Below are 24,102 nucleotides of genomic sequence, written 5' to 3'. Positions count from 1 at the left end.
GGCTGGGATATGTCTGGAAATGTATCAATATCTTTCTAGTCATGTGATGTCTGCACCCTTTAAATGTGAGTGATTGGGGTGTGGTAGTGAGTTTGAGTTCCTGATCGTCAACGGCTGAAAGTGGAGTGGAGTGCCAGCCACATGGGGGTACCTTCAACCCTCATGTGGGGAAGTGATGGAAGAGGAGGAGAGGTATCCTGAAGTTCTCCATGCCAAGATGTTGTAGTTGCCCTGGGTCCCACTTCCAGAACGCACAGCGAAGTGTTGATTTTGCCAGCAGAAGCAATAGCCAGCCAGAAAGTGAGAAATCTAGTATTTCAGAACAGACATTCACATGAATAGTTGTTTTGTAATACAAGGACGTCAGAAGCTCCACCAGAATGGGACTGATACTTACAGAGGGAGGTCCCGAAAAAGGTACCTCACTCTATAGCATTCATAGGAACATATAGGGCATATGAACAGAAGTTGCCTTCTTGGCACAACCCTTAAAGGGGTTGTCCCGCGCCGAAACGTTTTTTTTCAATAGGCCCCCCGTTCGGCGCGAGACAAACCCAATGCATGTGTTAAAAAAAAAAAAAGTTTAGTACTTACCCGAATCCCCGCGCTGCGGCGACTTCTTCCTTACCTTAGCAAGATGGCCACCGGGATCTTCACCCACGATGCACCGCGGGTCTTCTCCCATGGTGCACCGTGGGCTCTGTGCGGTCCATTGCCGATTCCAGCCTCCTGATTGGCTGGAATCGGCACACGTGACGGGGCGGAGCTACGAGGACCAGCTCTCCGGCACGAGCGGCCCCATTCACCAGGGAGAAGACCGGACTGCGCAAGCGCGTCTAATCGGGCGATTAGACGCTGAAATTAGACGGCACCATGGAGACGGGGACGGTAGCAACGGAACAGGTAAGTGAATAACTTCTGTATGGCTCATAATTAATGCACAATGTACATTACAAAGTGCATTAATATGGCCATACAGAAGTGTATAACCCCACTTGCTTTCGCGGGACAACCCCTTTAAAATAACTTGTAATAGCAATTACAATTTGGCCATGAACTTTAGATACAGGGGTTAGCCATTTTGGGAGCCAATCAAATTTCGGTGGACATTTACTACAAATGATTATTGTAATAAATGGAATGCGTAGACTACAAAATTGGGATTATTTAATTTAGAAAAAAGACAGCTGAGGGGGCGACCTAATAACTATGTATAAATATATGAGGGGACAATACAGAGATCTCTCCCATGGTCTGTTTATACCCAGGACTGTGACTGTAACAAGGGGGCGCCCTCTACGTCTAGAAGAAAGGTTTCTTCACCCACATAGAAGGGGGTTCTTTACTGTAAGAGCAGTGAGACTATGGAACTCTCTCTTGATGTTGTGATGGCAAATTCGATAAAATAGTTCAAGAGGGGCCTGGATGATTTCTTGAGCGATACAATATTATATGTCATAATCATTAATAACTTCAAAAGAGTTATTGATCCAGGAATTATTCTGATTGCCAGATAAGATTTCTGGAAGGATTTTTTTCCCCTTAAATGGGGAAAGTTAGCTTCTGCCTCATTGGGTTTTTTTGCCTTCCTCTGAATCAATAGACTGAACTAGATGGACATGTGTCTTTTTTCGGTCTTACACACTATGTTACTATTACTAATATAGCTGCAAGGATCTTCCTTATATCTGAATAAATCTCCCTCTTACTGTTGGCAAATTACCAAGGGGATGCTTCAGAAATAGCTGGAAATCTAAATTTGTTTGTCTGGTCTGTAGAGCCTTTTTGGCAATAAACATCTACAATAATGTAGCTTCTTGTCATTCGTTAACTGATCTCCAAATGTGAGATATCCCACAATGCATAGCATGATATTTTAAACAAGTGTCAACAAAACCTATACATATGATGGATGGCTCACCCAACAGATACCATTCATCAGCAGCCATCACGCATAAGCTCCAATATAAGAATAATATATGTACACACATTAATGTGTATGGTTTTTTTTCTAGCTAATTACATTGAATTTGTCTTATAACAAAGTTGTATAACTTCATGACATTCAAGCTTATCCAAAGGTGGACACAACTGTAAATACACCAATCATCCATAATATTAAATCCACTGATGTTAGGTCAAGTGAATAACATTGGTTATACCATGATAATGGCATTTGTCTAGTGTTAGGATATATTAGACAGCAGGTGCACGATAATTTTTTGAAGTTGATGTGTTGGAAGCAGAAATAATGAACATTGCAAGAATCTGAGCTGATTTGGCAAGGGTTAAGTTATGGCTAGATGACTGGTTCAGGGCATCTATAAAATGACACTTTTTCTGATGTGTTAGTATGTAGTAGTTAGTACCTAACAAATTGGTACAAATAAGGAAAAGGAATGGCTGCCTGAGGCTCACTGGTGTGCATAGAGAAGGAAAGCTAGATCATAGTGTAGTAGACATGATAATTAGTTAGTATAAAATGTCTATTGATTTGTATAAACCAAATGTATTATGCTATTGTAATGACTTTTAACTTTGTGGCGATTAATGGCCACACAATTTCATCATGGAAGCTGCTGGACAATGACATGGTGAAAGATATGTGGTATAATGTTAGCTGAGTATATATAAGTTGCACAAGCAGCCTCTAAGAGTTAAAGGTCATAGTGTTATATATATACCTGTATTCAATATTGAGTGTTTTTCCCAGTCCCTCCCCATCCCCCACACAGAATCTTCTTCAACAATAGGACAAATTGCTAAAACATTTAATTCTGTCTGTGATAGAAAGATATCAGAATACACAGTGCATCATAGATCGATATGTATGGAGATATGTAGCTGCAGATGAGCCAGAGGGATCATGTCCACCCCTGTCTATTGCCAAAAGGGCCTATAATGATCACATAAGCATTAGGACTGAGTCATGGATCACCTGGTCTGATAAACCCCTTTATTTAACATCATAAGGACAGCTGGGTGTTTGTGCGTCACTTACCCGGGGAAGAGATCACATCCGGATGTACAATGAAAAGAAGGCAAGTCGGTGGAGGTAGTGTGATATTTTGGGTAATATTCTGCTGAGAAGCTCTTGGTCCTAGCATTCATGTGGAAGTTACTTTGGTATATTCACCTTCCAAAACATTGTCCCAGATCAAGTGCAGTCCATCACGGCAACAGAAATCCTTAGTGGCCTCTTGCAGTAGGATAACGCACCCCATTATACTGCAAAAATTATTCAGGAATGGTTTGAGGAACATGGCTTAGAATTAAGGTGGTTGGCTCGGCTTCCAAATTCAACAGATCTCAGTTTGTTTGAGCATCTGTTGGATGCACTGGAGAAACAAGCCAAAACCATCAACGCCCGAATGAAAGGATACGCTGCAAATGTTTGGATTCCAGATACCACAGAACACATTCAGAGGTATTATGGTGGCAAGAGGAGAATCTACAGTATGCAAAACTAGGCAGACAGTTTTAATATTACAGCTAATTGCTTATCGGTGGATACATATGAGTCTCATGTGGCACAGAGTGTTAGAGCAGCAGAAATGCAGTCCTAAACTCTCATTCATGACCTGAAGGTTGAGGGTTCAATCCCCACTTGGTTCAGGTTGCTGGCCCAAGGTTGACTCAGCCTTCCATCCTTCCGAGGTCAGTAAAATGAGTACCTAGCATACTGGGGGGTAAAGATGACTGGGGAAGGCAATGGCAAACCACCCCACAAAAACAGTCTGCGAAGAAGACGTCACCCTAGGAGTCGGTCACACCAGGAGACTTTACCTTTACTTTATATTTAAGAGTAAAAAGTTGTACTGTAAGTCTGTCGACTGTGTGAGATTTTTTCCAGTAAACAAGTAAATACGTCCATTTATTCTTTCCTGACAAGTAGGATGATCAGTTAATAACTACTGGACTGTCTCTTTGCTAAGGAGTTCTTGATCACCAAATTGGACTGTAAGCTTGCACAGTACAGTCAAGGATTAATCTATCCATAAGTTATTTTGTGCTTTCAGCATTTCATGAGCTGAAATATGACTTTTCCTGTGCTTTAGGCAAACAGTAATAGAGGCAATTTACTTCGGCTGCTTTTTCATTTGAAGATAACATGTCAGACGGTTAAAAACGTAAAGTATCAGAAATTCTTCATAAAGGCATACAAACTTCAGTGATTTATACTTATATTATACAGCTGTCGTTTGTAGACATCAGATCTGAAATTTGACTGATCTACTTACCTAAACATCTGATGAAATTTTGCAAAATAATCAACTGCATAACTGGCAGAAAATGTATTTCAACTATTTATTTTCCTGTGTTACAGTGTCAGTTGGATATGAATATGAGTCGTGCCCAGACCTGATATTATGGGAACGGAGGACAGTCACTTTGCAAGGCTTTGAGATGGATTCTTCAAGTATTGGTGGATGGACCTTTAACAAACATCATATACTAAATCCTCATAATGGTAATATTATAATGATTGTGCATCTGCCCTATAAGAGAATGGTTAAATGTGAATAAAGAATTAAACTAAAGAAATGGAAAATATTAATATATGGACTAAGCTGGGCTCTAACATGGTCTTTTTTAGGGTCTATATTATCGCCTTAATTATGGCCCTACTGAACTGAACTTAGATCAGCAAAGAACACTATGCTGATCTAAGTTTGCTACAACAGAATCACAGGGAATTCAGAGTGCGGAGACTGTAATTTTGACCCTAAAAGTTGACAAAAGTATAGTTATGTGACACCAACCTTATAGTTTAGTGGAGAGAGTACCAATGATTCTAAAACTGAGGCACTGTCATGGCGCATGAGCAAAGGAGCGGGATCAGGGTGATGTCACAACATCAGCCCTGGTCCATGTGATCCTGTTTCCAGCATAATGAGTACCTTATTCCTGTCCCTGCAGAAGGTCCCTTAGGTGCTGTCTGTCCGAAATCATTCAATGGCTTTAGTGTATAAAGTGCCATGCTGCATATCCTTGCTATTTCATATCCAATGGTGTACAGACTGATTGTCTAACAGGGAGGTATTTCCCCCAAGCCAATCAGCCATATTGCAAGAGTATTTATTCTGGGCCCGCCTCTACATGGGCACCAGTTATTGTCCCGTCTGACTTGTTTAGTGAGATAGTAAACTCCTAAGTACCTGTGATTATTTTCTTCTGTGTAGGGCTTATCCTCTTTCTATCTGCATTAACCATTTTCCCTAACTAGGGACAGACAAGGCCCCTTAGGTTCCCGATGTAGGGCTGCACCTATTGGGGTGATCACCCTGCTTTTAGGCAGGATCTGCCACTCCAAAGTTGTTTAGGGATAGTGTTCCCTTTTCTCTATATTATATGTCAATATTGGTCCATTGTGGACTTATTACATCCTGATCTATCGTGTTCATGGCATCCATGAGGCATGTCATATGTGCGCCCTGAACAAATGTAACAGGCACATTTTTTATCTTAAAAAGTATGAATTGTTTTGATTTTCTGCCCCCCTTTCCATAGCGCTTCAATACAGAAAATTTCTAGCCATTTTTTAGGATAAAGAATTAATATTAGAGATGAGCAAACGTACTCGTTTAGGGCGATTTCGCAATCGAGCACCGCTTTTTTCGAGTAACTGACTACTCAGGCGAAAAGATTCGGGGGGTGCCGGGGGTGAGCAGGGGGTTGCAGAGGGGAGTGGGGGGGGGAGAGAGAGAGAGCTCCCCCCTGTTCCCCACTGCTACCCCCCGCTCCACCACGCCGCCCCCCACCCCCGGCGCCCCCCGAATCTTTTCGCCCGAGTAGTCAGTTACTCGAAAAAAGCGTTGCTCGATTGCAAAATCGCCCTAAAGGAGTACGTTCACTCATCTCTAATTAATATTTATTATATTTCTTTGATTATTGTTTGGCTTTTTATTTACTGATAATTCTGTAGACTTTTTCCTCAGACCTCTGCATTGTGCCGTTCCTCTGTTATTCCTCCAAGAAATTTATGAATAAATTGTTGATTTGGTGTTACTAGTTGGGTAGAGATGAGCAAGCATACTCATTAAGGACAAATACTCGAGCGAGTATCGTTCGTTTCGAGTATCTGCCTGCTCGTCCGCAAAGATTCGGGTACCAGTGGGGGTGAGCTGTGGGTTGCGGGAGTGAGCAGGGGGGAGCAGGGAGCGCGCGGTGAGAGAGAGATCTCCCCCCGTTCCCCCTGCCCTCCCCCGCCGCGCCCCGCCGGCACCGAATCTTTGCGGACGAGCAGGCAGATACTCGTTAAGGACAATACTCGCTCGAGTATTTGTCCTTAACGAGTATGCTCACTCATCTCTACAGTTAGGTTTTATCTGACACTGCCCAATCAGTGAGCACAATTTATTTACAAATATTCAGAAGGAATAACAGAGAAATGAAAACAGAGTTATGGCGAAATGTGTTCCAGAATTAGTTTTTCATGGGAAAGGCAAGTTTTTGCAAAAATATTTTTAATCAACTAATCTTGTAATTTATCAAATATGTATTGCTTAATCAATCCCATTATTTTCTTATACATGTCCATATCTAACTTTAACATGAAATATCAGCTGAAGTTCCATGCAGAATCTATTAGTGACCCAAAATGTCATTACCTACAATAATGCTATATACTGACTTATAATCGTATTAGCAGTTCATCATAGAGTAGCAATCTCTTAATTGTATATCTGCCATCATGAAACATTCTACTTACATGTCACGAAAGAAAACTTTATGCAAAGTTCTAAAACTTCTTATGCAGATTAAAACTGTGAAGATGTTAAATCAGAATTTTAATTCAGACGTCCAAGAAAATAATCACATTTTAGCTTTGTATGTTTGTTTATTCATCCATAGACGAATTCCGATGGGACTTCAGATAACTGGTATAGCAGAACCTCTTTGTTACACATTCATTTTCTTATTTTTTAATGTTTATATGTAAAAAGCATAAAGAATAAAGATCCGTGAGCTTCCAGATGGAAGTGTCATGAATAGAGATGAGCGAGCGTACTCGGAAAAGCATACTCGCTCGAGTAATTTGCTTTATCCGAGTATCGCTGTACTCGTCCCTGAAGATTCGGGTGCCGGCACGGAGCGGGGAGCTGCAGGGGAGAGCAGGGAGGAACAGAGGTAAGATCTTTCTCTCCCTCTCTCCCGCCCGCTCTCCCCTGCTCCCCGCTGCGACTCACCTGTCAGCCGCAGCGGCACCCGAATCTTCAGACCCGAGCACAGCGATACTCGGATAAAGCACATTACTCGAGCGAGTAGTGCTTTTCCGAGTACGCTCGCTCATCTCTAGTCATGAATGATCACAGTCAAGAACTGTTCATTTTCAAGGGAGCATTGTGAAAAGCCAAGGTTCACACTTTTGTCAAGAGTAAGGCCATGTCCACAGGGCAGATTTCTTCACACAGAAAATTTGTGGCAATTACAGTAACAACAAAGTTGATGAGATTTACAAAATCTCACCCAAAAGCGGTGGAAAAATCTGCACAATAACCATGTGGAAATTGAGCTGCTGTATGGATTTTGGATATGCAGCATGTCAATTAGAGCAGCGGATGTTCATATCCCACCTCTTTAAACGAGGGGGTGCTTTCTGCACCAAAATCAGTGTCAAAATGGTGTGGCTTGTGATTTTGCACTGCAGATTTGCTGTGGAATGTCCAGTGTGGACACTCCAAAGCAAATTCTACCTCATGTGAACATAGCCTAAATGCCTATGGTAGGAAAACCCCTTTGGGCCACATTTGCCTGGCAATATTTTGGTAAGTACTTTCCACCAGTAATTGTAAGCCGAAATCAAGAGTAGGTCCAAAATACAAAAAAGAAACTAGCGTGGGTCAAAACTGAATCACTTGCTGTGCCCCCACTACCCACTCCATTTTATTAATTTGATATGTTGGCGCAGAACTTGTAATAGACCTCCGATACTATCTCCAGTCCTTTCTACTTCTCTGGCACTATTGGATAGATAGCCAAAAAACTATGCCTTGGTCTCCAAACACTGTCCTTTATCTAGCTTATTTGGAAGCCTAGAGTTTCCCTTAGACCTTGATTCTAACACATTTAGGTGGTGGATTTCCTGGGGCCTCACAAGCGTCATGGAGGTGGTTGTAGGCTGGGTTTTTAGACAGGTTGAATATTTTTGTTCACCCTATCCTTGCTTCTGAAACATTCCACTTCCAATGGATTAAGTGTTATGTTTTGTCCCTATCAGATAATACAAAGACCCTGATTGATATGTCTATATTCAAAAGAATCTGCTCTACAGCTTCGGGTGGTCCTGGGTTGATATATAGCCTTTATTCATACTTTGCTTCCCCTATGGGTTAATTGCCTTGTGTGACAAGCAGGGAAAGGCAACTAAGTGTGGAACTCTCCAATTTAATGTGACAGAAAATGGGTTTTGCTGCTTCCAAACTCTCAATGAATGTTTCCATAATGGAAGCTGGTTTCAAAATTTTAATGTTTGTACTTGACCTCTCAAAGATTGTCATAAATGTTTTTGGATGTCAGGTGTTTGTGAACTCTTTACATGCCACAATCTACATGGATCACAGCATGTAGGGGTTAATAGTGGTGATCACTGTCCTCATGTACCCCACCTGTTGCAGCAGGAGGCTAGCTATCAGTAACACCTGGCTCCCGCTGCCAGATGGCGTGGGCTCACTTCTGATCCTGCACCATCCACATGGTGTAAGGTTACGTCCTGTCGCGTTAAGAACCACGCTGCCGTGACGTAACCTTATGTCCTGTGGCATTAAGGGGTTAATGATCACTTGAGATTCCATCTAAAGTCATTCAATATCCACAAGGCAACATTGCATCTAAAAACATGCCAATATCATAGATGTTACATCCTAAATAAGTAACCAGATTGTCCCAACATGTGACAGGGTAACCACCTTCTACAGGGTATACTGAAGGCCCAGGCTGCATGCCCATGGGTTGCCCCTGACTCGTAAGATGAGACGTAATGTATACTTATAAGAATAGTGTTGAGGAGGCAAAGGTCTTAACATTCATCAGATTTCTTTTAAGACTTCAAGTTCCAAGTCAACCTAAACCTTTCGTAAAGATCAACGTGCCCTTGTCATTATTATTTCCTCTTTCTGTTAATACACAAAGGCTTTACTTCAGTACGGGCTCACACAGTCTTATGAGTTATATTAATTTTCTTTCCAATGCCTTTTTTGAGTGTGTAAAATGGTTTTTCAAGGAAGTGTCAAGTTGATATTTAATGAACCTCTCAAAACCGAGAGATTTTATAGTTAAGTACTGCAGCCGTTTGATTAGGTCACTGTCAAGTGTGCTATACAGTCACCTTTCTCCACTGACTGTGAGGACTATTTCCTCGTTGCTACAAGACTGCCTCATAGTAATATTATAACATAGAACTATTATCTGCGATGCCTGTTGCTATAAATTGTTATTAATATAATATATTCATAATGTTGAAAGCTTTGACCTTCATCAGATTGCCCCAAAGTAAATGTTCGTACTTTGGCTTGTTTCCAGTTTAGAGTTTTGGAAAGAACATATATCATATGCTTGACAGAATAAGTTTCTTTTTTGGCTTGTGTTATTTTGGATTTCTAGAAGGGTTTATGTCACTATTGCTGATCGTATAAATTATGATAGTAGTTGCGGCTTCTCTGCTAGGGTATTTGATCATAATTTACTATTAGTTATAAGCCTTGTAATTGACACTTTAAGCACTACTGTCATTTCCTTCCTAAGCTTATTGGTGCTTTACTCCAGGCAAAGCCATGTTACCTTCTTACATTATAAGCTTAGCTCCAGATTACATATTTTCACTGCAGATAATTTGCTATCTCATTTGTAGGAAGATTATCAGCTATATAATTTTTATCATCTATGCTTTCGGAATTGACTACAGCTCTAAAGGGAGTCTTTTTGGGTTTTAATGTGGTCTATATTTGGAGATGTACGCAATGTGGATAATTTTATAAATGCCGCTGTACAACCAAACAATTCTCAAATAACCCAAGAAACTACTGCAAAACATATAGGACTATTATAAAGCCATCGGCAGTATTACATGATCATACATGATTTTCAATTGATTTTAAAAAAGAATGTGGATTTAAAAACACAAGTAACTGCGGCATTTCCGGCTTTTTTTGGATGTGAAATCCATAGATGCTGTCACATTCAGGGGTTTCACCTTGTGCTCAGTGGGGCCAGCGGTAGCATTGGCTACCAATGGAGAACATGCTGTGAAGATCGTGATCCTCGGCCACTGCTGTGACAACTGTGGCACGGGAGCGTGATGTTCCCACATTGCTTTCAATGGGGCTGATGCTTCTGAAGCCCCATTTAAAGAAATGGGCTGCCGTTAGAGATGAGCGAGCGTACTCGTTAAGGGCAAATTACTCGAGCGAGTATTGCCATTTTCGAGTATATGCCTGCTTGCCCAATTGGGGGGCGGCCGGGGAAGGTGGGGGGGAGATCTCTCCCCCGCTCCCCCTGCTCTCTCCCGCAACTCACCGCTCACCCCCGCCGGCCCCTGAATCTTTTCGGACAAGCAGGCATGTACTCGAAAATGGTGATACTCACTCGAGTAATTTGCCTTAACGAGTATGCTCGCTCATTTCTAGCAGCCGGCAAGCCCTGCAGTGATTTTTGGGGAAGGGCTTTAGATATAAGCCCTTCCCTAAAAATCATTCCTAGAATGTGTAAAAAATAAAACAGTATATACTCACCTCTCCGCAGCTGCCGAGGCTCAGGTGCATCCAGCCACATTTTCTCCTGAACTGCTCTGAAGTGCTTTCAGGAGGCAGGAATTTAAAATCCCCACCTGCTGAAAGGGCTGCCTCTGATTGTCTGAGCACTGTGACCAATCAGAGGCAGCACTCAGCTGTCATTCAATTTTCGCTTTTACTCTTTAGTACACAGCACTCATTGAGTGCTGAGTACTAGAAAAAGGAGAAGGCAGAAAGGGTTAAAAACCATTCCTGCCTTCTCCCAAGGGTTCTCAGCTGTCACTAACAGCTGACAACCTGACATGCTTCTAATTTATTGCAGAAGCAGGCGCTTTAAACCCCCTCCGTATTTTTACTATCAGCTGGGTTTAAAGCCCAAGACCAAGCGCCGTAAATTTGCTGTGCTTGGTCCTAAATGGGTTAAAGAGATTTCAGTCCCATTTTACTTTTGTATGTTGAACTTGGAAATAGCATACGTGCAGGTTTTTTTTACTCGGACTGATAGGCAAGTAAAAAAAATCACAGCATATCCTATTTTTGTCCAATCTTCAGATGAGATTAGCACATGTCAATGTTCTGTGTTCAGCATATTGGGCAACACATGGATGGGATGTCCAAGTGCTATCTGATGCGAGTTACACTCAAGAATTTTGGGTGCAACTTTTAAATCACCTGCGTGCATGTACCCTTAAAGGGGTTGTCCCGCGAAAGCAAGTGGGGGTATACACTTCTGTATGGCCATATTAATGCACTTTGTAATATACATCGTGCATTAAATATGAGCCATACAGAAGTTATTCACTTACCTGCTCCGTTGCTGGCGTCCCCGTCTCCATGGTGCCGTCTAATTTCAGCGTCTAATCTCCCGATTAGACGCGCTTGCGCAGTCCGGTCTTCTCCCTTCTGAATGGGGCCGCTCGTGCTAGAGAGCTGCTCCTCGTAGCTCCGCCCCATCACGTGTGCCGATTCCAGCCAATCAGGAGGCTGGAATCGGCAATGGAACGCACAGAGCCCACGGTGCACCATGGGAGAAGACCTGCGGTCCACCGTGGGTGAAGATCCCGGCGGCCATCTTCGCAAGGTAAGTAAGAAGTCACCGGAGCGCGGGGATTCGGGTAAGTACTATCCGTTTTTTTTTTTAACCCCTGCATCGGGTTTGTCTCGCGCCGAACGGGGGGGCTATTGAAAAAAAAAAAAACAGTTTCGGCGCGGGACAACGCCTTTAAAACGTAGGGAAAGGAAGGGGCAACAAAAATTTTTAAAAAATATAGTACTAGCTGAACACCAAACTAGGACTTTTTGGTACTGTCCCGTTTAACAGGAGATAAAACTGCGATAACCTTCAGCCTGGCTTATACCTGCTGTTTGCTTCTAGAGAGAGGGCACCATTCACAAATTCACACAAACCTCCAGTGGTCTCATGTAAGAGCTCTTTTACACAGAATGATTATTGTTCAGATAATCATTGAATCATGCGAAAATGAATGATAATCTTTCAGTATAAACATGGGCAGCGATGCAAGGATGAACAATTATTCATTTGCTTGTCATTTGTCATTTATTTAAGGCAGGCATAAAAGTCATTATTCGTCATTTGCTAGTCGTTGCATATAACAGGTGATTGTTTAGTCATTCCCAAACTATTCCCAAGCTTTTGCAGACTCCCATGACTGACCAACGATGAGCTGGATAGAAAAAAACTGAAAAAAATGACGATAATATCTAAGCGATTCTGTGCGTATAAATGGACATTGTTGGAAAGCAAACAATTTCTTTACTTGTTTGCTGATTCCAATGATTTGTTAGTCCATGTGATAGGACCCTGTGTTCTATGGCCATGTACATCATTGCTCATTACTTATTGAGTCAGAGCTAAACCAAAGTTTAAAAAAATGTAATGCAAAACACTGTGCTACCATTATGCTCCTGATCATCCTAATACTTTGTTCTAAGGCAATGATCATTTCACCCATCAAAACTAAGGGTGACTGACAGCTCTCTCCCATTTTGTGTATAGGGAGAGAGCTGTCACTCTGCATGCTGTGGGGGCATCGTCAACCTTCATGACTCAAATCTCCACTCCAAGTGAAACTTCCCGAACCTAGTGACAGAATCCCTTTAATTCTTATTGAAACACCTTACATATCTGAATATACCTCTCAGCCCAAGCTGCATTTCCAGAGTAGAAGTAGTAACAAAAATTATGCCAAGCCAATATTGCTGAAAACGTCATGCAAAACTATATCTCCAGTGAGTTTATAAATCCAAGATTTGTTATAAATGATTTATTGACACCCTAACATAGTCATTAGGAATACTACTGTGCAAGGCAGAGGCCATGGATTCAGTGCTGGTGGTGAAGGCGCAACACTGTAAGCTAGTTAAAAGCTGAAGGTCCAAGATGCGAAAATGAAAGTACTTCTTTCTTATTTAACAACATAGAGGATAGCATGTGAATACGCGTTTCGGGGTCGAGCGCCTCTTTCTTCACTCACATACAGGACCTCTTGCACATTCAAAAACCTTTGGAATTGTGTCACTCCCAAGCATCCTGTTGTGTTTAACCCAACTGAACTGATGAAGGGGCTCAAACCCGAAATGCGTATTCACTTGCTAATTCTCTATGTTGTTAAATAAAAAAGAAGTGCTTTCACTCTCGCATCTTGGACCTTTGGCTTTCAACTAGCTTAGAGCATTGCTCCTTCACTTTTATCACATTCTCTTTCTCTTCACTCACTCCCACCTTGGTGGAGCGTTATCTGGTTGGCAGCACCTCCGTCATTCGTAACACTTTTTACTCCAGAGTCCTTTCCCCGCTCTCACTGGGTCTTGCTCCAGCCTCCTTTTTTACCTTTCCCACAATGTTGACCAGGGAACCATCTATGTTAAGGTTTTAGGTTGCATATCCTCCTTCTGACTTTCCAATAGATTAAGTTTATTGGCAAAATTAGACGAGGACTGCCAGGATCCTGATTGACCATAACTATACTTCAGATCTAGCTAGTTGCAAAACTTAAATGAAGAATAGAATGTTGCAGAAGTTTTTGCTAATGTTTTTTGTTTGTTTTAATTTAAGCTCCACTCTATTGAAAAATTGTACGTTAATGCATGAAATTATCTCTTCTTATTAGGGATATTGCACAAAGGAGATGGAGAAAATATATTCATATCGCAGCAGCCTCCTGTGGTTTCTACATTGATGGGAAACGGTCTGCAGAGAACTCTCTCCTGCTCCACTTGCAATGGACCAGTACATAACAACAAGCTCTTTGCTCCTGTTGCTATGGCAACTGGACCTGACGGTAGCATTTACATTGGAGATTTCAACTTTGTAAGACGGATACACCCATCTGGAAATGTCATAAGCATTTTAGAGCTTCGGTAAGAATAAAGACTGTGCCTCTGTTATCTCTGCTAAATGTAATGGTTACTATGTGGCAGTAGATGACCACCTTGTATGATTGCAAAATATTCAGCTACAATATTCAGTGTATATTAGAAATAGTGAGCCCTGGAAGCTGATATGGGCAAATTCCAATTTTCCTGAAGCTTTCAAGTACAAGAGAAATTAGGGTCATAAACTGCAAGCAGGAAAATATCCAAGATATCAACATTTCTGATGGTAGTAATTGTCCGTCGCCCAATGCATTATGCTAGTAGCAGCTAATAATGGGAGCCAATTGTTTTTCTCCCATTGATATGGGTGAAATATTAGGTTCTAAATATGTGTTATTTGTGAGAATTTCTGTTTTGAAATATCAAAGTGAACATTTTGTTCTCCATCGATCTAATAGTTTTTATGCTTTGACAATCTAATGGAAGCATGAAAGTGTTACTATGCTACAATGTAGCAATTAATAGTGGGGGATGGTTTGCACAAATATAGCTTATTCGTTCTATAATGAGGTTATACAATTCTCTACTATTTTATTTTTTAATATTTATGTATATTTTAGGTCTGGAAGCCTCTCTTTGCTTACTTTACCAAAATTGATAATCTGTCCTGCCCATGGGATGGACAGATAGGTGCAGGGCTTTTTCACGGTCAGGGTGCGTTCACACGTAGCTGATTTGCTGTGGATTTTGTTGCAGATTTTAGTTCAGATCTGCAGCAGACTTCACATCTTCAAATTTTAATTCAATTGAAGCCATGAAATCTGCTACAAAAGGCACAGAAAATCAGTTATGTGTTAACGCATCCTCAGGGTTAGCCTCAGTCAGGCGAGCAAATTTTAAATGCATGTATAGGCGCGTTTTTAAAACGGATCTATTAGAACCAATGCTTTCCATTGAAAGCAGTCACTTGTCTGTTTTTTTACATGCGTTTAAAATTCGCTCCGGGGAAAAATAGGACGCGTTTTTTTCGATTTGCATAAAAACACAGTTTTTGTGCGAATTGATGCAACTTTGACAGTAGGAAATCCTACTGTCGAAGCCCTTAAATAGGCCCTAGCTGCAGGAAAGAAAATATATATTAATACATCACCTAGAAGTGCTGTTGGGGCTCTAGCGTGTGTTCTTTCTGGGTCCCCGGCACTCTTCTTCTTCATGTTCTTATGGCCGGGGATTGAAAAAATGCTGTCACAGCATTCAATGATGTGGGGTCTCCCTGCAGGGATGAAGAAATCCCCTGCCACAGCTGTTACAGCTGTGGCAAAGCAGAGCAATCGTGCTGCTGCCGCTGGCCCCGTTGACAACAAGGTGAAGCCCCTGGATGTGACAGCATCCATGGGTTTTACATCCAAGGAATCCCCTGCTGCAGCTTTCACAGCCGCAGCAGGGGATAGCGATCCACTCCCATTCCTTTCAATGGGGCCACACTATATGTGCGAATTTTACCTTCATGTGACCGCACAACAAGTGCAAATAAAAACGAATCTAAAGCTTCGATCACACGTTATTTTATACATGTGCTTTGCGTTTCGGTTTCACAGACCTATACATCCATGAAAAAAATGATTATCCGTCTGAGCCCTTAGGGAGAATTCATGCATGGTACAAAACTATGGTGCAAAAAATGTGCAGCACATTTTGCACATCTTACATGCAGGTTTGGTGTGGATTTTGACTCGAAATAAGCTGCATATATCCGCATCTCATTTCAGAAGACACGAAGCTCCCCTGACCTCTGAAGTCTTCTGGCTGTCAGCGCACTCCTTCACCCAATACCCAGTGGCCTCTAGTGAGCACAGTGCCACCGGTCTGGTGATGCGCAAGTGCCACCACTTGACCAGCGGCACTGCACTCAGTACAAGCCGAAGGGTGAAGGAGTGCGCTGACAGCTCGAAGCCTTCAGAGATAAGGGGGGCTTCATGTTTTTTAAAATCAGCTGCTAATATGCAGTCAATTTAAAGTCAAAAGACAGACCAATGGTGCGGAATTTGGCACAAAATTTTCTGCTGTAGAAATTCCGCAGCATTTCCACCCCATGTGAACATAGCCTTGCAGTTGAGCTCTGCCTTGTCATGATCCCTGAACCTGTGTGTGCCGACCACATGGCCATTTGACTTTGTACTTTATATATTTGCAGTATATCCTTTGCTATAATGACTAGGAGGGCGCTAGAAAAGCTATGCAGCTCCAGTGTCTTTGCTACATAGCGTGTGCCCACCACAGAATTCTCAGGTCACCCCAGATCATACCCTTGTGCTTTCTGTGCCTACCTAAAGTAGTCTAATGTTGCTCTGTTTTGCTACTGTTGCCATCTCTTGAGAAGAACCTATCATGTTGAACATGGTGTCTGATCTGCAGGCATCATGTCATAGAGCAGGAGGAGCTGAGCAGATTGATATATGGTTTACTGGGAAAAGATTCAGTATTATTTGCATTTTCCTCCTATAGATTCCTGCTCATTCTATGCTTAGGAGTCCAGTGGGTGGTCCGTTTTAGTGATTGACAGTTATCTCTGTATACAGTCATACAGAGAAGGCTGCCAATCATTGACTGAGACCACCCCACTAGACTCCTAAGTATGAAAATCCTTATGAATCAAGAATTTAAATAAAAAATATAACTTATACATAGCAATATAGTATGTTAGGCTGAAAACAGGCATATGTCCATCCAGTTCAACTTATCCCCCCCAATGTTGATTCAGAGGAAGGCAAAAAAACATGAGGTAGAAGCTACTTTTTCCTCATTTAAGGGAAAAACATCTTTCCTGACTCCAATCTGGAAATTGTTATAATCCCTGGATCACCGACCCTTCTAATCAGTCACTACAACATGTAATATACTTACACTCAAGAAAGGCGCCCAGGCCGCTCTTGCACTTTTTATCAAGTTCTCCATCACTGGGTCCTCAGGCAGAGCGTTCCATAGTCTCACTGCTCTTACAGTAAAGAACCCCTTCTATGTTGGTGTAGCAACCTTCTTTCCTCTATATGTAGAGGATGCCCTCTTGTGACAGTCACAGTCCTGGATATAAATAGATGATGGGAGAGATCTCTGTATTGTCCCCTGATATATTTATACATAGTTATTAGCCCGCCCCTCAGCCATCTTTTTTCTAAACTTAATAACTACAATTTTTGAACTTTATATTGACTCTTTTTCAACAAAACTATATATCAATCTTCTCCGCTCTTCCAGCATTATACCATGCTGCTCACAGATAGAACTGCATGTGTAATGTAATGTGACTTCATTACTTACGGCATTACTTAGCAATATGTTATGACATATTGATGGGAAAACTCCTTTTACGAGTGCCTTCACACATCTCATATTCGCTGAGGACTTTCCACAGCAGAAAACCTATAGCAGATATGCAGTGGCTAAATCCGCACCCAAATGGTGCATTTTTTGCTATTTAATTTGCGGTTGAAATCTGCAGTCCGAATCTGTGACATAAATATGCATGCCAAGGATTTAGAATCCGCAACGCATTTCAGATATGTTGCAGTTTCGGTGTGAAAATTTTCTGCTCCACGTGGACGAGATTTTTGAAATCTCATCGACATGGCTTGTACGGCAAATTCTGCAGAATTTCCATGGAAATATCCACTGCGTGAGGTCTGCAGCCTTATGTGATATGTAAATACAGCTCTTCAGAAAATCACACTTGTAGAAGTTTCTAATACTGTCAGATCAGCTAGTGGTAGCACAATTCGCAGTGTAAGAGGTAGTTTAAAACCCCCTTTAAATGCTATCAATACTGTGACATTTCTCAGTGTAAGAAATTAAAGTAGAAAATGTACAGCGATTTTACGACTAACTGATCAACCTTAGTATTTCAAGCAGAGTATTCAAAATTATTGTGGCATGAAATACAATATTTCCAATTTTCAATTAATGCATGAATGGTTCATTTACGATATTAGCATTTTTACAGTACCTAATTTTATGTACTCGACATTACCCAACTCAATCAGATTTCCGCCTCTGGTGATAAAGAACTTTCATAAATACTCACGTGGATACACTGTACTTTCTCAAGCAGAACAAACAGCAACATGAGATTACATTTCATGCAGCCTTGAGATTGTTTTTGTATAAATAAGTAAATGAATCTGAACTTGTACTAAGCAATGCAATTATTTGTTAATGACGAGACATTGTTATGGTTCTTGTAACACTAATTTAAAATGATTTTCAGTGCACCTCCAAAACAAGATGTTGAAGCTAGAAAGTATATCCTGGGGCTGAGTGTCAAAATACGTAGAATTAGCATTTCTAGCACTGTACACAGCAGAGTAGAAAGTAATCAGTGCTCTGTCAACATATTGCCTTTAGATTAGTGGTGTTAATGAAACACCAATGAAAACTTGGTCAAATTCTGCCTTATTAGTGGACACACTGGAATATTTCTCAGTATGAAACAGCAAAAAACTCCAAAATCTTTCCGACATATTTTTAGTCGCAAGTAAGTTTTTTTAAGATATTTACTTAAAGGAGAATTCAACATTATTAACACACATGTAGAATTGCCCAGTACAAATATTTATTAAACCCCTCCTAATTATCCCCCAGCTGGGCTGGTTAAGGTACAAAAAAAAACAGTTTTGGGTGAGGAAAGCTTAGGCTACTATTATTGAGCTACTATATTAAGAAGCTGTAGAGCGGTGTTCTTGCTCTTGTTTTAAATCATGCTGTTGGCTTTAAAACAAGACCAGGATCACGGCTCTAATAACAATCCAGGTAGAACAGCAGACTGAAGTGGGAATTGAATATACTGTACTTGTGCTATTCTGTACAGCCTGAGTTAAGGAGGAGACAGGGGGATCAGATGGGGGTAATCAGGCAGTGTGCAGGGTGAGAAGCACAATCACAGAGCCTGCTCTTGTTCTTGTATAGTTTTAGATCACCTCAAGGATCTCGAGGGAAGGGGTATTACATGAATTTTTTTATGTTTTCACCACCATTCCTAATCAGTCAGAGAGAATTCTTGCTCTCTGATTGCAACATATTGGGGTCTTTTTTCAGTAAAGAAGTGAATTGAGTGCTTGCTCATCTAACCATTCCTCCCCATCTAATTAGACTAATTGACTTCATGATCCAGCTATTTAGCCCCTCAGATGGAGCAGTCAATGCTGAGTGCAGCATTTAACTTTTACAGATCAAAATTAAAATAAATATTTTTACCTTTCACAATGTTTTAATATTGCTAAAAATAAATAATATTTCTAATGAACAGTACTGTATAGTTAATAATAATCTATTTAGCCCTATAGTAAACTTTGTAAAGAAAAAAAACAATAATCCTGAAAAATCTGTTAATGAAGTAATTGTAATGACTAAAGAATAAAGTTAACCTCTTATTTATGCTGCTTGGTGAATGTTGCAACCCCCTTTTCCTCTGACGTGATAAATTAATAAAAATTATTCTCACACATCATATGCACCTCAAAATTGTTCTTACTAAAACTACAACTCGTGAAAAAAAATTTCATTTGTACACATTTTTATACTGATTCGCAGTTCAAATACCTTTTTTGCTTCGTATATACCATGTAAATTTAAATTAAAAAAAAATTAATGTTTAAAAAAAAAACACAACTCTTCCCACAAAATACAAGCCCTCAAATTCTGAGGTCGGTAAAATGAGTACCCAGCTTGCTGGAGGGGTAAAAGATAAGTGGGGAAGGCAATGACAAACCACCCCGCATAAACAGTCTGCCAAGAAAACATCACAATGTTACGTTACCCAAGGAGTCAGTCATAACTCGGGGCTTCCACCAGGGGACTTTACCTTTTACCTGCATAGAAAAAAAATTAAAAAGTTATGATTACTGGAACAAAGAGAAGGAAAATAATTTACTGGCTCTTAAAGGGGTTGTCCATTTACATGACAATATCCCTTTAACCCCTTTAGTGGCATGCCCAGAAAATCTCCGGGGCTTGCTGCACTGACCATGCAGTTAAACTCAGGAAGATTTCCGTGGACAGCTCTAGTGCTGAAAGGTGCCGAGCACTGAGCTGTCATCTGAAATCTTCTGAGGTTTAAAATTGCATTGTTGTCTCATTTTAAAAACCTGCCCTGTAAGGCACGACATGGTAATAATAAACCTGCCACTGAAGGGGTTAATAAGACTTTCAGTATTAAAATAACAAAAAAAGCATTACTTACCTCTCCTATGCCGCCAGGATCCACTCTGGCTGTGGTCTTGGTGTTAGTTTTGACAGCGACCTTTAGAACATTAAATTTTACTTTTTACTACTATAGTAGTCCGGAAGGGAAAGTAATTTCTGACATTTTAGCCAAATATTAGTTTAAAATTATTTTCAGTAGTGCTAAGTTATTTTTCTTCTTGTGTGTTGTGTCCTTTTTATGCAGCAAACTAATATTTCTATTTTCTATTTTTTCCTGTATTACTGCTGTCTTGATTTATTATATCAGAAACAGGGACACAAGACACAGGTAAGTGAATCACTGGTGTAGTCATTTGTAGTTATTAATTTACAATAAGGAAAAAAAAACTTTCAGCGGACACAATATATTTCTAATCTGATCAAACGTTGAATGAATGTGAACATGAGCAGTATTCAAGGCACAAAGGGATTTCATCTAATTCCATTTTATTGCCTGGCTCTGTATTAGAGATTAAGCCATCATGTGTGTTTCTATCAATCAATCGTTTATACCCAAGGTCCAATAACATATAATGTGTCTTTTAACAACGCAGCAATAAGAATGTTTATGGTATGCATTCAGCATATGCATTGCCACAAACATAAACTATGTCCCTGGTATACTGATAAGTATAGGTAAAATGAAGGTAAAAAGACACCCTTTTCTCATACCTGTAGCCAGTAAAACACTATAAGGCCTTAGTCACACGGGCGTTTTTTCCCGCAATTTGCGGATCGCATGACGGATGCGCATCCGCAAATCGCGTGACCGGGGCCGAAAAATCGCCCGAAAAAACTGCTCCTAGCCGCGTTTCAATAGAAACGGGCCGGAGCTGTCCAGCGCATTGAATTTAATGGAGCCGGCAATACAGCCGGCTCCATTGAAAGCAATCGGCTGCGGGCGATCTCATGATGAATTTTCGGGAAGGGCTTAAAAATATAAGCCTTTCCCGGAAATTCATCCAGAAATGTGTAAAAACAAAAAAAATATATATACTCACCTGGTCCCGGCAGAGGGAGTTCAGCGCGGCCGGCCGGCAGTTCTCCTGAACTGCTCTGTGTAGTATTCAGCAGCCGGGGATTTAAAATCCCCGCCTGCTGAATGAGCTGCCTCTGATTGGTCACAGCCTCACCAATCAGAGGCAGCTCTCACTCACACCCATTCATGAATTCATGAATGGGTGAGTGAGAGCTGCCCCTGATTGGTCCCTGCGCTGAGCCAATCAGAGGCAGCACTCACTCACCCATTCATGAATGGGTGTGAGTGAGAGCTGCTTCTGATTGGTAGGGCTGTGACCAATCAGAGACAGCCCATTCAGCAGGCGGGGATTTTAAATCCCCGGCTGCTGAATACTACACAGTGCAGTTCAGGAGAACTGCCGGCCGGCCGCGCTGAACTCCGTCTGCCGGGACCAGGTGAGTATATATATATTTTTTGTTTTTACACATTTCTGGATGAATTTCCAGGAAGGGCTTAAATTTTTAAGCCCTTCCCGAAAATTCATTGTGCGATCACCGGCAGCCCATTGCTTTCAATTCAGCTGTGGCAGAGGAGAATGATTTGTCTACTATATGTTCTCAATGTGGTCGGCGCTGCTACCGCCGTCCCCATTGAGCGCATATAGAGAAGAGAACAGGAATCGCAGATCGCAGATAGGTGCGATCTGCGATGTCTGTTCTATAATTTATCGGACGAGTGCATAAAAAGCGCTCATGTGTCCAATACCATTGCAAAGCAATGGTTTTATAAAATCACCGGACGCATGCGCAAATCGCGCGAAAAAACGCCCGTCTGACTAAGCCCTAAGACATTAGATTCAAACATCTAGAGCACAGAATCCAAAAATTATGTGAAAAGAGCCTAGGTTGTAGCACTGCAGCTTTTTAGAAACTGTCACAATTAGGTTCATCATTTGTTTCTTTAAAGGGGTTGTCCTATTAAATAAACGTATTCACTGTGCATGGGGTAGGAAATAACCATCTGATCACTGGAGGTCTGATTACTGAGACCACACTCATCATGAGAACAGAGATCCCAAAGGTCCTCTAAAGAATGGAGTCATGATTACGCATGCTCACTACCGCTCCATTCATTTCAATGTGGTTACCATAGATAGTCAAGTACAAACATTCAGCTATCTTTGGCAGTCCCATTGAAATGAGGGGAATGGTAGTGCACATGCCTGACCACTGCTGCATTCATTTGAAGACTTTGGGGACACCATTCTTATGATTGGTTGGTGTCTCAGCAAATGGACCCCTACCGATCAGATAGCTGTCCCTCATCCTGTGGATAGAGAATTTCTTTTCGTAGAAAAACCTCTTTAATGATATAGGTTCAGATCCATAAAGTTGAACAAAAGTCTACTTTCTCCACAGGATCACTGCCCTCAGATGTTGAAAGATAGTGGGGGAAATTTATCAAGTCTGTGTGATAGCTTTCTGTCATCAAAAAGTTGCACATTTTAGGGTTTGCTCAAAAATTTTGTAGCTTTTTGCTGTCGTATGATTCTTACTTCAATTTTTGAAAGTGATTAGAAAGCGGGAAAGGGGCAATTGAGTGTGCTGTGGTTTTTAGACAGACTTAAGAAATTAGACTTTTTAAAATGTCACAAAATCGGTCTTAAGCTCACTCTAGTAGCTGGGCGGCATAAAAAAGAGTAACTCCATATTTCTAGAAAAATGTAACTAACTTATCATTAACATGCTATATTTGATAAATTTCTCTCAAATAACAGTAACATGGCCTCCAGCAAAACAGGCTTTAAAAAATGCACATGATAAATTCCCCCCCATTGTGTTTTGACAGCTGTTTCGTGTGCATAACCTAGTGATCGCGTGATTTATTGTCCAACTATGGTGATCCTGTGGTTTAACCCTTTCCAATCCACTGTCTGACGTCTGAAGACATTCTGATTGAACGCTGTACAGCTCCGTTATCGGAAGACGTCCGGCAGGGTATTCTTGCTGTATATTACTGGCCGCTCTGTTGTTGGGGGCCTCTCCAGCATGTCCCATACCACAGTTCTGACTCTGGACAGCAGATGGCACCATTGTATAATGGCAGAAAGAGAAAGCCCCCTAGGAAACCCTGAATCTAAAATTGGATTGCAAAGGGTTAATAGTAATTGTTGGTGAACTAGTAGACATGTCTGGTTAAAAAAAAAAAAGTGATTTGCAGAGCATTATACAATATTTTAGGGATCATTTTGAGTTATTGGAGTCAAACATTTGATTGAAGAGTAGAGATGAGCGAGCACGCTCGGATAAAGCAGTTACTCAAACGAGAATCACTCTTCTCGAGTAACTGCTTACTGGTCCGAGCAGGCTCGGGGGGGGGGGAGGGGGAGCGGGGGGGAGAGTGAGAGAGATCTCTCTCTCTCTACCGCCCGCTAACACCCGCCGCCCCCCGCTCACCACCGCCACCCTGCTTTATCCAAGCGTGCTCGCTCATCTCTATTGAAGAGTCTATATTTGAAGTTTCTTTAAAATTTATGTTTAGAGTCTAGGGTATTAGCTAGAAGTAAGAATATATGGCTTACTTTGACTTGTGACCCTATTTGCTTGTTGTGATTTTCTTCCATGTTCCCCTTGCATACATTTTCACTACCATACATAATGACAGACTGCTGATGCACATTGTTAAGATAAGAAATTTAAACCCAAGGGTGAAGCAATGACTAAATATACTGAATAGCTCCTAAGCGCCTAACACTTTTCCTACTGCTAGCAAAGATTAAAATGTTTGCTAGGAAAGCAGACGCCTTAATTGCAAGCAAGCCCTCACCTTGACAACATCAAT

General features: G+C 41.2%; 1 protein-coding gene across 1 annotated transcript in view; it reads left to right on the top strand.

The window, feature by feature from the left end:
• Window positions 1–24,102, top strand: part of TENM1 (teneurin transmembrane protein 1) — a 616,814-nt gene that overhangs the window by 483,036 nt on the left and 109,676 nt on the right. Inside the window, exons 20-22 of the mRNA XM_066581697.1 lie at window positions 4,328–4,471; window positions 13,862–14,111; window positions 20,569–20,589. Coding sequence (XP_066437794.1) covers window positions 4,328–4,471; window positions 13,862–14,111; window positions 20,569–20,589 — 415 coding nt within the window. The remainder of the gene's footprint in view (window positions 1–4,327; window positions 4,472–13,861; window positions 14,112–20,568; window positions 20,590–24,102) is intronic.

The sequence above is a fragment of the Eleutherodactylus coqui genome, chromosome 10 (genome assembly GCF_035609145.1).
Source record: "Eleutherodactylus coqui strain aEleCoq1 chromosome 10, aEleCoq1.hap1, whole genome shotgun sequence".
NCBI lineage: Eukaryota > Metazoa > Chordata > Amphibia > Anura > Eleutherodactylidae > Eleutherodactylus > Eleutherodactylus coqui.
Note: the sequence above shows the minus strand (reverse complement) of the source record. Positions and strands in the feature narration are given on the sequence as shown.